Consider the following 16,565-nt stretch of genomic DNA (forward strand, 5'->3'; position numbering starts at 1 on the left):
TCATAGCAAAGGTCTTTAGAGGTCTTTGGGGAAACTCTGTTTATTTTGTAACAGGAGTTTATGAAAGTACCAAAAAACTGCACAGTAACTGTAGGATGTTTGACTTCCTGGTGAACTTGAGGAATGGCTCCAAACGTCTACATTTGTTACATTTGCTTACCAAACTCATACAATCAAGTCACACTTATACTTTAAAATATTTCTATGGGGTGCTATAGTGCTACTTTACCAGAGTCGAGCCCAAGACACATAATCAGACACTGAGTTACCACTTCTGATGACTTTAAGCACCCCCAGCACCAAAAACATGCTATAGAAGTTGCTATATTAAACGAGCACTTACCTGTTTTAACCAGGGTACAAGGTTGCATAGTTTTTGTACATCCTTTAGTTCTCAAACATGTGTTCTGTCATTGCGTATCAGAGAAACAATTGTGATTTTAATTTCTACTAAGAGAATAGGCCACTTTTGAGCCACTTTAGTGCTTTGGCCCTAATGAGGAACATGTTTGTACTAGAGTTTTGAACAGCTTCTGCAAGAATGTGATTTTTCCTTTTAATACATCTTACTGTTGCTGAAAGTGTTCACAGGCAGCAGTTATTCTCTTACGATCATGTTACCTCATTATGACTTCTTGTTCCCACTGAAAAACTTGTTTCACACTGCTACCAATCTCACTTACTCGCTATTTCAATTTCTGTAGAGGTGTCGTTTAGCCTAATCAGGGACTTAATTAAGCCTTTTTAATTAGCAGCCCACAGTTTCTGTTGGAAACTAGAACTATCAAACTTCCACAGATGTGGAGATGCAGAGGATTTTACAAAAAGAACAGCCCCCGAAGAAAGACCAAAGGAGACGAGTCGTTAATATTCCCTCAGACAGCAAAAGCACAGGCTAAATACTCTTTTAATTAAAAAATGAATGAAATTGGGGTTTTTAATATTAGATATCAAAGTGAGTACAGTCTACTGAGCTGTGCAGTCAAAACGGCAAATTAGCTCTCTAAAACAGCTAACGTAAAGATCATATTTTTGAAGTCTGCGTGGCAGTCATGCAGTCTTTTACCTCGTTTGTTTTTTCAGAATTATGAGGATTGCCTGCTCCAGTCTCAGTTCGTGAAAAGTGGAAATGTAACAACATCTAATTGGGAATGTGGAAACAGTGTTTCATCTGAAGTTGCATGGAGGAAGCGGCAGTCTGTTTCCTTTCAGCACAGATGTTATTCTCTTTGGTTTTGCTTAGCGCCGCTCTATTCCTCCTCAGTTTTCCTGCTCTCGCCTCAGCAACAGTACACTCACAGTCCTGTGAGACAATCAGACAATCAAAGATGTTTACCAGCCATTAAGAGTTTCTGCTCGCCTTGATGCGAGACGAAATGAGGAGAACGAAAAAGAACTCAAAAACTTTTGCAGATGGATCCTTAATTGTTTTTACTCAATTTTGACATTAATTAAGTTGAAATATAGCTCGGAGAGCATGAGAGACGTGATGGCTCCTACTGGGAGTTGGACTGCACACTGCAAGACTTTTCTCCAGTGCTTAGACGTCCGTCATGGGCCTATAAGTGGGCGCTTTGCAACACAAATACTGTAAATACTGTCTGACAATTAGCATTTCCAGTTCATCTGCTGAGAAGGTGAGCCTGGTTGTTCTTTTACTGCAGGCATCATAGCACGCTAATGAACATCCATACCCAACTAAACACACTCCAATGTGGATGTGTTTATTTCACCAAGGCTTTTCTTTTGCATGAGAGGTCATAGTATTGTTCAGTCTTCATCATGCCTGAGGTCAGTTTTAGGTTTAGGCATCGCTTGGTGAGGGAATTGGTGCTTTTAGTATAAAACTGATAAAAAAAAAAACACATCCTCTTTTGTTCGAGCCTTTTTAATAGCTAGCCATGATCTTCTAACCAAACAAATTTATTAAGAAGATTGGAGATTTGCCTCAATATTTAGTCTCAAAAAAATCCCGAAACTCACCTTTTCATTTCTTAGACTGCAGGTTGTATACAGGTTGGGTGACAGGGTTGCCATGACTGCTGTGAACTTCTTCAAGTACATAAATGAAGCTCTAGCATCAGTCAGGAAGACTATATTGTGCATGCTGGTTCTATCGTTCTTATCTCATAGCGCTCTGCTCGCACTCCCCTAAATAACCAGCTCTCTCATTGTCCTGCACCCATCAGCTGTTCTCATCACCTGGTCACATCTGTCCAATAGCATGGCAGCACACCCTCATCGTTAACCGATCATATTGTTGCTGTCTTTTTAAATATGGCTTTTCTCTGCATTTCATTCATGCCGTCCTTGTGCGCAACTCTCCACCTCCCCATCAGCGCCCAGTCTTCATCAACAGCTTCATCATCTAATCAGCCAACACCTCCACCACCAGTGTCTGGCCCCCATGGGGGGATATATCCTGCTGCTGCTCAGGGCCGACACCCTTCGGTCACCATATCTCCCCATAGAGTCCAAGCACCAAAGACTTCTGACCATGATTCATTACCACATCATCAGTGTAAAATAAATATTCTTCCTTATTTCATTCACTTGTCTCTCCTGATTGGAATGGCCTCGACAGATAACCCTATTTTTAAGCATTTCCAGCAAGCCAAACTTGTAGCAAAGAGATATTCAAATCTAAGTGCCATGATGTTATCGCAAAACATCTCTTTGACCGAAAGTATCTTTAGGATGTCGTAGAATATTATATCCTGTTCTTGAAAAAAGTAACAGTGACCGTCTAGCAGCTCTGTGAGGCAGGTAATATCTGCATGCTGAACAATGCTGAATTCATAATGACAATCTAACCATCATGTTAAGCACATCTTGTTAAGACGGGTCTTTATGTTAGTTAAGCTTGTTACCATGCATTCACTTTTCAATCAGCCCTAAAGCCAGAGAACAGCTGGGGCTGATGAACTGATGTCATTAGATTTGCAGGTACGTAGTTAAAAATCAAAGCCTGGAATAAAATTGAAGTTTTTACCTGATTCTGACGGTAAATGAAAAGTCCCCTGGGTGCGCGAATGTCTGAACTAATTTCAGAGCAATCTTTTCAACTAAGAAATAAAAAGTTTTGATCAAAATACTTGATGTGCTGCCTGAAACTACTAAAAACTAAAACTGGTGGGGAAACATATTGGTAGGTATTTTGGCTTTTTGAAATCTCTAAGAGCTTCCTGTGTACGTATGGATGGTTAAATGCTGATGATATGTTGTCACATGTTCCACTGCCGTCGTTTTTAAAAGCAGGGAGGATTCCGGCTTTTATATCTGCAAACTTGATAGTAGCTTGATGTTTATGTCAGCAGCAAAGTCAAGTAAACACAGAGAAATATTTATCACAGAGGAGGCCCAGAAACATATTTCTCCATGTCTCAAAAGAATGCCTCGACTTCAGAACCGCAACCTCAGGCTTTGGTCCGGACAACCACCAACAGAGCAGAGACCAATCAATTAGGTCAGTCCTCCTTCAGCTGGGGACGACAGAGTTCAGTAAAGGTAATAAAATATTCATGAGTGGATTAACTAGACTGGCAATTGACCATAAACATTTCGTAGGGTCTCTGAAAAAATGTTTTGGCCACTTTTATGAGTTTCGAGTATTGATTTCCATTTCTTTATGATTTGTTATTATATTCCCAAAGACACATGCAATACAGGTGTGTTCTCTGTTGGGCCGCAGGGGTATGGAGGCGTTTAAAAGTCCTATGGGTTTGTAAAACATTCATAACTCCAAACATCAGGAGTGAAGTTAAAAACACAAGTCAATATAAACATGGGTGGAAAAATAGATTTGAAGCTCAGGCCACCTAAGACCAGCCAGCAGAGCCTTTCACACACTTCATTTTAACTGCAGCACTAAATAACCAGCGTTTGGAGGCTGAGAATAAGATGGAAAAGTTCACAGGTGGGTTTTAAAAAAGATATCTCAGCATGTCAAACTAAGTAAGGTGCCTACTCTTAGAAACTGAGCGCAGGGTTAGACCTATGGTTTTTGAATAGAATTTAGCAAGACAGTAAAAAGATGTCACACTTTGTTGTTCTTCAACTAACCAAATATGTTCTATATATACAAAACATGATACATTACCAGTGGTATGAAATAGTATCAACTTCCTGTATCCGAAGTTTGTGTGGTGTTTCTTTTCAAAAGCAAAAAGTATTAGCAATTAGTATTGGCACATTTATGAAAGCTGCAGTAGGTAACATTATTAAAACAACCTTTTTTGTCATATTTGCTCAAACTGTCACTTTAAACATGCAGTAGTACATGAGAGAGAAAAAGCATGATCCTCTGGCTCCTCCTACTGTTCCTAATGGCATTAGTAAAAACAACCAATCAGAGCCGAGCAGTCTCTCTGGCTGCTGTCAATCACACGCTGCGCAGCACCACTCCTCTGTGTGCATGCTCACACGGTCAAGCTCAATTTCTTCAGTGTGTGCAGTGTCAGTTGGTTTGTGTCCACAAAGGCTTAAAAATAACCACCAGGAATGAAAAAACTGCCCATCCCTCTATTACCATCTACGGCTTTTACTACAGGACTGTTAAACCGAAGAAGAGAAATGAGGAAAAGCAAGCTAAAAAGAAAGAGTTTGACCGAGACAGAAATGAAACAAGAGTAAATATCTGAGCAGCATTTCTGAGGTGGCGAGAGCTGCGGGACCTGAAAGGATTAAAAAGTGATGCTGAGTTAGACAGTTCTGCTAATTACCCCAGCTTCATTTCTGCTGTGTTTGTTTCACATTGCTAAGATGTCTGCAGTTACTGTGACGCTGTGATTTGCTGGTGTTGCAGTTGGGCTAGCATTAGCTTGTTCTCAATGTGGCTACTGTTCGTCGTTGTTTCATTGCGGAGTGGCTGAAAATATCTTTGTGAAGTGCCCATGTGTTCCTGTTTCAGACTTTCTCCTGATAGTTCTGTGTGCCTGTGCTCTCACGGCTAAATGTTCACCTCAGTGTGTTTCTGCTTAGTTGGCTCCGTTTTTTCCACAGTCTCTGTTAGCAGACTAAATGCTGGTGGTTTTGCCATATAGAATTAGCTGTAGATTACCATTAACAGCAAAAACACTGATTTCCGCTGGTTTGATGTGTATCTGCTTCGATAGTTTTGGTGGTGTAAAACAACGGCTGCGGTTGTTGTCATTTCATGTTTTTACATAGTGTATATCTGGCTCCTTCAGTTGCTGTGGTTTATCGTCTGAGCCCGCATGACAGCCTCCTCTGCGGGGAGGGCTTTGGAGGCAGGACTGAGCGCAGGAGAGAGAGGAGGAGGGACCTGGAGGTTGTAATCTTTCAAATTTGGAGCGAAGTCCACTATCTTCTCCATCTTACCTCCTGCAGCTTTAATGCATTATCAAACTTGCAAACACATTAAGTAACACCTTGAGAAGGCCCAAACCTGGTGCAAATTACAATTTCATAGAAAATTCACATTTGTAATAGTTTGAAATATTTATTGTAGCAGCAGAACACTGGTGGCTCCGACCTCATCACTCTTTATTTATTTTACATGTATGTATAATATCTTAACCCCATCCAGCCTGCGGGTGGATGCTGGATTGGTGGCTGAAAGTAAGAACACAGCACTGGTGCAGGGCAGCGGTGGCAATCACTAAGCAGAGGGAGAGACCGGAAATCTTGCAGCTTAAATAAACTGCCACATTGCAAGGAAGTGTTTGTCAGGTGATTGTGAAGAATGACGCATGTCAAGTGTGAAATCAGTGCAGCTCGAGTTGCCTGCCTGCAGTAGCTCGCAGGCGTCACTCCAGTTATTGCAAAAAAAGCATCAACATGAGGTCAATTTTTAATGATGAAGTCCAAAAGGGAGCAGAAATAATCTAAAGCAACAAAAGGTCCATGAAAACCCAGGAACCTTCATAGGAAACAACACTGGGAAGACAAGAACACTAAGTTAACGATACCTTTAATTTAAGGGGAATTAAATATGTTTTCATGATTAAAAAATGTAATGTAATCAAAGCAATAAGGCATGATGCAAAGAAGATGCAAAGAGCTAAATTATACAACTCAATGAACGGTTATTGGATATGCATTATACTCAATCAATACACAGTATTTGCTGAACAGCTCTTTTGTTTTGAGGGGCTTACTGTCTTTAGAGATAGACATACATTGCTTTGGTCACAGTTAAAACAGTCAGACTTGTATGTTTCTGGGAACTAAAGAAAAGGTTTGTTTTCATGGATGAAATGTTTCTACAGGTACTCCAGATTATTCATTCAGATCAGTGATACCATTTTATGTTATAACAGCACTTCACTTTATTGTTCTGAGGTGTTATTGCAACAAGGTGGACACTGGAACTCTATTCATTGTTTGCAATACTTGAAAATCAGAACAAATTGCTTTTTACTTAACTCTGTAATGGCGATGCTGTGATTGCAGGAAGCATTCAAAAACAGGTTCTTTTCCTCCTTGTCAGGTTTTCACAAGTCTTGCCACAGAGGCAGGTTAATATAAAGATAGATGGAGCAGAGAAAAGCTCAAAAACACTCTCAGAAATTGCAGCCTGTGCAGAAAAAGTCTGCAGTAAAATGACACAAAAGAGAGAGTGAAGAACACCTGGGAGATGAAAGGAAGTTTGTTGTCATTGTGTAAAGAAAGCTTCCTCATAAGGGAATGAATTATGTCTACATTGTCTGGGTTTGCCAGCTGCAGACTGATCAAAGCAAGTGTGACAATGTATGTCCCATTTCCATCAATGTAATTTTCATCAAGTTTCATTCCCAAAAATGTGCTAAAATGGAGACACAAAAACAAAAAAATCATAGGAATTAAATGGAAAACTTGACTTTTTATTTTTTAATTAAATGTATTTTAAAAGGGCCCTAAAAGGTATGTTAAACTCAACATTTAAATGCAGTGTAATAAACTTCAAAGAGTTATATTGCTTGTTTTGACTGATTACATTTAAGTAATTACCCCAGAATTATTGCACCTGGCCATTTACCCCTGTTACAAGTAAATCCATAATTTGTGAGATACACTGAAGATGGTAGAAAAACTGAGCTTGTAGAATGAAGCTGTAGCACAGATAAAGACTGTTATAAATGGGGAAATGTTAATGGGACATGGTGTATTTACACTTGGAGTGGAAGGAAAACATTGACGACCTGCACTGATGCTGGTGAAGAGGAGGTCAAGCAACCATCTGATCCCATGTGCGGTGAAGCATGCACACCCTGGGACACTTATCATCAGTGCTGAGTGGAGGGTATATAGGGATGCTCTCTCCAATTTGGGCTACACACACTTCACCGTGAACCGTTCAAGGTGGTAAGATGATCCCTTTACTTGTGCTCACACTCAACAACTAGAGTGGCCATGGGTCAACATCCAAATGAATGATTGAGGGGCCTGCAGGAAACAGAACTGAGTAACATTTGAGCAGGTTGCAGGTATAAAACAGACTTACTGGCTCGGACGTCTTGCTTCTTTACTGAAGGACAACTGGGTCGTTAGAACCCTGCAGAGCTCACTGGCTTCAGATATGAAGAACATGGGTATCCCATTTGCCTTTCATGTATTATCATTACATGAGTCACAGCCAAGAAAAAGACTATCCCAACCCCCAAAATCTGTCTAACATAACCTGCTGGTACACCATTCCTGCAGCCCCCTTTTATATGGGAACTATAGAATTCCCCCAAACCACAAACAAGGCTGAGTAGTTGGTGACGTGGACAAGTGTACCAGTGTACTCACGTTTGACTGATTTCCTGGTGATCAGAGGTGACTGTGGAGTACAAAATATCCACACTCAGAACCGTCGCATGTGCTGTGCGAAGTGTGCAACCGCACAGGGCCTTGTGCCTCTGAAGGGCCTCGCACAGGGCAGCACTTCAAAAGTAGCCCAATTCCGCAGGAAAACAGCGGACCTGGCAACCCTGGCTCCACATCCTTTTTTTTTTTTACTATATATAATATTTTCAAGACTGTTGTTGACCCACCATGATTCTGAAATGAAATTCCTGTTTGTCAAGTTCATTATGCACATTTAAAAATCTAACCTAACAAATGAATCCGTTCTTTTCATTGTTAATATAGCGTTGCTACGCAGTGCGTGCTCCAACTCGCTGCTCACTGCAAGGAGGAAGGAGAAGGGGGTTAGGATTAGTGGGCCGCACGAGAGTGCGACAGATTTTGTAAACACAGGTGCTGAGAAAAGGAAAATAATTTTTAAAAAGGAAGAACTTCATGAGTCACTGCGAGGATAGACTTGTCAACACTTGGCACAGGGCCTCGCATCCCCCCTGCAAAGGCTCTGCCCACACTCATGTAGAAGAAAGAAGTTAGTATTTATCAAAGAAAAAGCTGTGCTAGAATTCATCCTAGTTTCAAATAAATACACTTTTATACAATAATACAATTTTAAATTCTTAGTGCAACAGGTCATAGTACATTTTCTCAAATACTGTATTTAAGTACAAAACCGGGGCTCTTGTACTTTACTTGAGTGTGTATTCTTTATTGCAGTTTATAGTGACACTACTCTACTACTTAGCTTTTTACTAAGCAGGTCTTAGGCTGCAGGATTTGTTGTTAACACTCTCTGCAAATTTTATGGAGATTGTGATGCTGTTTCTTTTTTGTGCTCACTCATTTCCCTTCAGTGCTTCAACAGTTTTCATTGATCTTAAGTGACAAACACAGGTGATAGAGCTAAAAAAGTATGTATTGTACAGTGACAACAGCCTGTATTGGCAGGAACTTGTGCACTTCTGTGTTACCTTTAATTTAAGTGCCACTTATCTTTCCAACAGTGTCACTGCAGTCAGTCTGTAGTGTATGGAGCAGGTCTCAGCTGCAGGGAGCAGATGTTTGCATGAATTAAATATTTGTTGAGGCTGAAGTAGAGCAGTGAGGTACCAACTGGAAACACATTTTTGGTCACCGTTAAGAGTAAAGGCAATAAAAGCAGCACACATGAAGTAGAATACAGTATTTGTGTAACACTACAAGTATGAACACAGCAAAGAGTCGCTCCATCAAAAGCATTACTGCCAGTGACAACTCCAGTCTTGTGACATATATCATCTTTATACATCAGATGAATGAGAATAGGAAATAGCTTTTCCATGCAGCTACAGAGTGCAATTAACATTCATGGTGGAGGAAGGGAAAGAGACTCGGAGCATCATGGCAGACCTCCTGCTGCGGCTGTACATAACTGATGAACCAGAACCCTTGAAATGCACTGTGATCAGGCTCAAAGACACACTGGTGTCATTATGAGCACTGCAGTTAGCGGTTGTTGGTAATGTAGCGGACAGACCACAATGAGCTGTTCCAAGGTCGGGACTTCTGAGGGATCCAAAAATCAATAGGTTTGTCTTGTTTCTGGACTGATGCCACAGAAAGCAACTCTGCTGTTCATGCACCTTGGGAAAGTCTGTTGGCAGTGAAGCAAAAGATCCGATTTGAAAGAACAACAGCACAGAGTGTTAAGATACAACATTTTATTATTGTCAGTCTTAAATATGAGCACATACTTTTCATCAAGAAAATACATATGAACCAACAATCCTTTTACAATGCAGGGAGTCAAATCGCATGATGTCCCGCTCCAGCGGGGAACAATCCAATCTGAAGGGAGCCCTGTGAACTCGTAGCCAGGCAAAGGGCAGAACTTTATTCATGTGAATCATCCAAAATAAATCCCAACAGATCATGAGACTACATCATGCGTCCGCTATGAGACAAAGGTTTGATTTCTCATGTCTAACCAAAGTTCATATGCAAAAAATGATGTCATCCAGACTCCAATGCAAATCACACAAGTGTCACAAAACACCTAAAATTAATAATACTATCTGGTAGGTGTGAAAAAAGCTCAGTCATTGTTCTTAAATGGAAGCAAACTTTCTCCAAAGACTGCTCTCTTGCCTTGCAAATATGGAGAAGAAGAAAAGAAATAGACCCATATAAAGCTTTCCCTACTCAGCCTATGTTCCCATCTGGGCCCCTGTTTACCCGGGCCAAGGAGGCGAATGAGCTCTGCAATCCTTATGCACTCTTCAAACAGACAATGGAACTGGTCATATCAACATAAATATGCAGCACTACTGCCAAAATATAAGCCTTCATGTGCAGACTGCAGCCAGACAGAAACAGGAGAAGTTGTGTGCAGTCAGGCCCTATCAGTGCAGATTCCTAGCTGAACTTTTGGGGAAGGATCAGGAATAATTCAGTAGTGTTAGTCCTAGATTCTCTCCTCGGGTTGCTAGATTTTATCATTATAAGTTTGGCTTGAATGGGACTTGCAGTGCGTCTTGGATATCCTTTTTAAAACTCATGCTCGGCGGGAGTTTGAATCATAGGATCTGCTCTAATAAGACTGCAGTACAACAGCCCAGTTCTCAGTTTGTCTGAGAGTGAGTTATTTTTAATAATGGACTGTATGGAAACTCCTGCTGCGTACAGTTTGTCTGACTGTGATGCATGTGAACCAGCTGGAAGCATACAGCATGGACAGAAACAATGCACCGTTTTTAAAGAGACTTTTTGCATAAACAGGATATTACTGTATTTAGAGCTGCAATCATCACACTGATACAATGACTCCCCCCCACAGTTTTACAAGGAGTGGAAAAGTCCAGTTAACAACAGGACAATGTGAGGGCCAGCTGAGAGCTTATCAGTTAGTTGCTTCAACTAAATGAGCCCTATCATGGCAATTAGTTGTATAGTGCAACACTCAATATCACGCTGTCTCTCTAAATGAAATGTTATTGTGTTTATTTAGCTGTGATGCAAGCCAGCATGTCTAACCTCGAGGCTACCATGGACCATAATGCAGCGAGAACGCTAGTGCGATGTAATACAAAAGGCCTGAGGCCAGAAAACACTCCAGATGAAGCCTTTAAAGTAGCAGCCTGCATAGGTTTATCTCCACACGCCTCCTCTTGCACATTCTGAGCAGCCGGGATTTGAGAACAACAAAATGAAGATGATACTTTCTGTTCGCTGCACATTGCTCAGACCAAGGCCGGAACTTTAGGAAGTAATGTAGCAGGATTTGCAGAGATATTCTGAGAGGTGCTGACTGTGTTTTTACGTCGGCTGAAAAGCCAAAATGTCTCCCCCTCAGATAACAAACCGACTTCACTTTTTCGTTTCTTATTCAGCTCAGAGCTTCATAGTTTACAACATTTATCCGTGACCACACGTCCCTGCAGAGTTATTAACCAATATGCTTGTTGAATATTGGCAATCAGCAAGCTTCCTCCTAATGATACATCTAGTTAGATTTTAAGTTTTGCTTTGAGCTCTGTGATGCTCTGTGCAGCCTCAGCTAAGAATAGCTGCCAGGGTGACCGTATGGCATTGCTTTTATCAGGTGGATTATAAGAGGAAGTTAGCTATACAACTTATGTTTCTGATTATGGATGAAATAAGGATTCGTTTAATTTAAACAAGATGTACGTTTGTACTTTGACAGCAGCCCTGCTGGATTGTACAGAGCTGTGGACAAGCGCTTATATGTGTTTGTCCTCAGTAATAGTGTGCTCGGCTCAAGAAATCACATATATATATATATATATATATATATAAAAAGAAATGTAGGCTGAAATATACAAGCTGTCAGTAGAATCTGTGAAGTGTGTGAGAGAAAGAGGGAAAGCGATGCCTCTGTTTTCGTTAATTGATATTTTCAGGCAAACTATTCTCACTTTCAGCTCCTTATTAACCTCTCAGGTGAACTGAAAGCAGTGAGGCTGTGATGTGTGTGAATATTGACAGCAGCCACTAAACACCGACTCTTCTGAAGGGATCCCAGCACAGAGCCTCCGTGGGAGTTGATGTGATTTTAGTTTATCTTAAATGTGGTTAATCTGGTGGCAAAATAGATGTGAGATCAGGGCTGCCATCCTTCAAGCCAGGATGGAATAATTATCATGTCATTTCCAAACATCACTGTGCTGCAGATGAATAATCGTCTGCAGTGTCTGTCTCCCTCTTTGTCTCGTGTGTGAAAACAGACCATGATTAGACTGTCAGATTCAGCTGATGATTACCCCGATCAATTTCAATAATGGCCCTATCTGTTTCACGCTGTTTTGATTTGGATATTGGCTCTTTTGTCACATCAGGGAGCGCAAACCTTGATGTTCCAAACGGTGACAAAGGGGCTGAGTTCAAAAGAAAAATTAGGGTGCATGTGTGATGGCGCTCTTCAGAGCTGAGGCAGGCCAGGGAAATAAAGATCAGACTTTTCTTTGAAGGCCAGACGCAGACTACGGGACTTTCAAGACACTAAAAGATAAGAAACAGGTCGCATGGCGTGTTTAAGGAGAAACTTCACAGGTATTCTTCTCTCAAATTTCAAGTGTGCACACACTATAAGATAACAATCGAAGGGATGGCACGTCAACACTTGAAGATATTAAGAATACTGTGTGTGCCAAAGGGAGGAAATTCGCCACCTGACCTGATCTCATAAGAAAGCAGAGCCAAAACGGAGATGAATATTATTAATACAGTGAGAAAAAACAAAAGCAGACGCCTTAACATGTCTGGATGACCAAACACTTGTGAAGACACTGTTAACACGGGCTGTTTACCGAGAACTGAAGGTGGGATTCTACCTGTTAGATTTCTGTCAGCAGCAGTATGCCAGCTAACAATACCCTTAGGCAATGAACACCCTTAACTGCTTTGTCTCCTTCTAGAGTTCTCTCTCATTGGCTATTCACCGTATCTACACCTGTGTTCCACACCTCGTGTAAACATGGGGAAAACGGAATCTGGAAAATAGTTTAAATTTGATCACTTCCTGATTGACCAGCAACTGAAAGAAAATGTGTAATTAGGTACATATGTATACTCTAAGGGTTAGGGTTAGCATTTTATGCTAGCATTCTACCACTTCTTGGCTGACATGTTTTACAGTGTTAGATGATAAGGGTGTGTTTTACCTCCAGGCTTAAATAAAGGTGTATAAACAAAGAAAGAGCTGACGTGCTCAACTCACAAACTCTACAAAGGTAATCTGTGCTGACTCAAAAATAACACTGTGAGCATAAAGCTGTCAACACTCGCAATAAAGAATAAAACTTTTAATGAGAAAAATAAACAGCAGAAATGACGAAAGCTGCGGGCTGAAACATGTTTCTTTCCTTCAGCTGCTGTTTGTTTTTCTTATATAAACTGCATTGCAAGTGCTGACGTCTTAAATAAGGGTGTCAAAGATTAGTGTTGATAATTCATCCCTTTCCGGTTTTATTGTTAAACACTATCAAATACATTTATTAGCAAGGAAGGGGTTAAATGCTAACATTACAGGTTGTCTAACGGTAGCTAATTGGTTAACAAACATAGTTTTTCATTTTGAAACATGGCCTTATGTACCTGATGTTGGATTTAAAGGTATAATCTCGATATTTTCATTTAAATAAATGTCTGTTCAGTCACTATCTATCGCCGAATGAGGTCACACAATGGTGATTGACAGTCTATAAAGGAAAGCGACCGTCAGCCAGGAAAATCAAGAGTCCCGCAATTACCGTTTATCGCCAAAGGGAGCGCAGCTGAAATCTTTGAGATTAGACCTTTAACACTCTATCACTGTTCTTTCTCAGTTACTGATCAGTTCGTGAGAAATGGAATTACAACAATTTCAGAGTCTCTATGTTTATCTGACTTGCAACCTTGAACCCAGCAGAACGACATCATAACAGCATTTGAGCTTCCTGTCTTAAGCGCATAGTCAGAGGAAAATGTCTGTGGTGTGAATAAGGTGAATTGTGGTCTCTCTCAGAGAACTGATTTCATCATCCAGATTTATCTTTAGAATCAAAGACGTTTGAAATTATCAGGCGCGATACGTCTGGGAGCATTAAGGGAGGTGTGAGACCGGATCAATAAACGCCTAATCTAGATGTAATGTTGGTACAGACCCTGGTCCAAGCCAGTTCTCCTCCAGTTGCTGTGAGGGGAGAATGGGATATAAATTGGCCTTAAACTCCAATTTTGAATTTCCAAGTATGTCAATGAGTGCCCTATACAGGGTTAAGAGAGGAAAGGAAAGTTTGAACATGAACAGAGCAGAGATCACTGGTTCTCTCACTCTCCTTGTTGACTGAGCTTGCATTAATTTAAAATAACCTTATGTGGAAACACAATGAGAGCTGTGGCTTCATAAGAGGCACATCAGTGCCCCACCACTAAACCGACACACACTAATTTGTTCTAATAGACTGCTCCTGTTTGATGTTGTGTTAATGGAATTCTACAAATCCTTTAGTGCTGCACACAATCCAACGCTGCAGAGTGCAGCTCTCATGGAAACCAGCAGTCACAAACACAAACAACGCTGCCTTTTGGAGGAGAGGCATGATCTCTAAAAAAATCCCCCTCCACATTACAAAACATGTCGCCCAACGTCTGCTTTTTCCATCACTGTCACTCAGCTCTTCTCAGCTGCTGGGGGGGACCTGAGTGTGGTGTGGCTGTTGGTGTGAATTAGTTGCCAACTAAGCGGCTGTACTTGTTGCTGCTGTGTTGTGAGAGGTTTTTGATTGTTGCATAAAATTCTCACGCTCACAATGAAAAAGGAGGTTTGTCGTTTCCTGCCTGTAAAAACGCCAGCAGTATTCTTTAGTGTTGCTGATCTTTCTACATTAATGTCTCCATTTTCTTACAAATCCTGTCTTTTCTGATGATGTAAGATGTATTTCAAGTGACAGGAGCAGTTGTAGCCTCTTTGCTGACACTTCTGATTAACCTTACTTTATTGCAATTTGCTTCCATACTGTACTGTCAGCTGTCACTTCTTTTCTTTTCAATGAGAGCTGGAAATGTGTTCAGATGAGCATTTCACAGTCATGAACAACAAACTGTACATTTTGGTTTAAAGGTATCTATAATGTTAGACGTTTTCCAAATCACTCTCATGTTAAACTCATATTAAAACATGTTTCTTCTTTAGTTTGTGAAAAAAAGAAGACACGAGGGTAAAAGAGTGTTTTGTTTCGTGTTGAGACCAGAGAAGAGAAATCCGATGAAGAATGTTGCTGTATAAACTGCTAAGTCTTTGGGTTATTGGTTTCTGAATACATGCGAGAGTTACTTCTTTTCTAATAACATGATGTTGCCGAGTGATCTCTAACCCTCCGGTGCTGGTTTGCAACATTAACAGCAACATTTTCTCCAAACATTGTGCACGAGAAATTGCATGGTGCTGAAATAAGAAGCAACAGCAGTAATAAATCTGCATGACTTGAATCAGATGTTGGCTCCACTGAAGTGGAGTAAAATCCCCTTCATGTTTAATTGTTTAATTATAACATAATTATTCATGACACCATTTTTGTGTACAACTGTACTGGAAAAGAAAAATACAACAATAGACATGAAACTAGGATATTGGCCTAAATAATTACAACTTCATATTTTTCCTTCTCAAAAATATTTAAAACTAATCAAGATTGGAAAAAATAATAACAAATTAGCATAACACAATTGTAAGTATATCACTACAATGCTGAGAACCAAAATACTTAAAGGTCAAAAACAATACTGCTTCCAACAACCAGACTGAATGATAATGATTATACATTAAAATATGATAATATCAGGCTTCCAGCCTCGGGGTAACCTAGATTCCTTCTGCTAAACTGTCTCGGTTTGACTTTGAGGTATTTAACATTCACCTCACACACTTGCTGTAATTTGCCTTTTACTGGAGTTGAGATGAATATGCAATGTGGTCAAAACTGAAGACAAATCAATCTGAATAAGAGATACCACCTTTAAAACAGGTTTTTTTTCCCCGAGACACATACATGAAAAGAGACGACCCAGAATAATGTAATTTAGAGGGAAAAATATTCAACTCAATTCAGTTAAAATGTGAAACATTTGTTACACCTTTAAAATCTAAAAAAAAACAATTGTTATCGACTTATTTAGTGGGTCAACATAATTACGTAAGCAGGATACCTAATGCACTCACTGTGCATCAGTTTATGGTTCAGGTGGAAAAGAAAAAAATCACACCCACGCACACACGCTCGCGCGCACGCACACATTCACACACAAACACACAGAATATGTGTGTTCAAATCATCCCTCTTCAAAATCGAAGCAGGATCGGGAGGAACACTAAGAAGAGGAGACAGCTGTGTGAGTGTATTCCTGTTGCTCCGCCGCTGCCGTCCTGAACTGCTCTCGGTCCTGACAAAGGAAGAAAGAAGGAAAAAAACACACGGGTAAGTTTCATCACTTAACACCACATAAAGTTAATTTAACCTCCAGTATTTTTAAACCTATTTTACACATTTTGGGTTCTTAATGCACCTACTGAGTTCCTTTTTGATTTTGACACTTGACACAGTTTGATATTCTAAGTGTCCAATAACATTACAGAAAGGATCCCTACGGAGAGAGACATTTTTGTAAGTAACCAGAAACACTTGTAAGATCGCTCTGAGAGTTGATGATCTGATGGTTGATGGCTTGTGTGTGTTATTGTGTGACTAGTGTTTTGTAAGGTTCGGATTCAACAAATAGTTGTGTAATGCACAATAACACAC

At 40.3% G+C, this 16,565-nt stretch overlaps 1 protein-coding gene across 1 annotated transcript in view; it reads right to left on the minus strand.

Annotated features, from left to right (window-relative positions):
- Positions 1-15,249: 15,249 nt before the first annotated feature.
- ntm (neurotrimin) overlaps positions 15,250-16,565 on the minus strand; it is a 148,427-nt gene continuing 147,111 nt past the window's right edge. Inside the window, exon 8 of the mRNA XM_069668185.1 lies at positions 15,250-16,206. Within this exon, the coding sequence (XP_069524286.1) occupies positions 16,106-16,206 (101 nt within the window). The 3' untranslated portion in view covers positions 15,250-16,105. The remainder of the gene's footprint in view (positions 16,207-16,565) is intronic.

The sequence above is a fragment of the Semicossyphus pulcher genome, unplaced genomic scaffold, assembly GCF_022749685.1.
Source record: "Semicossyphus pulcher isolate SPU_LCO1_2020_fin unplaced genomic scaffold, fSemPul1.0.p SCAF_10, whole genome shotgun sequence".
Lineage (NCBI taxonomy): Eukaryota > Metazoa > Chordata > Actinopteri > Labriformes > Labridae > Semicossyphus > Semicossyphus pulcher.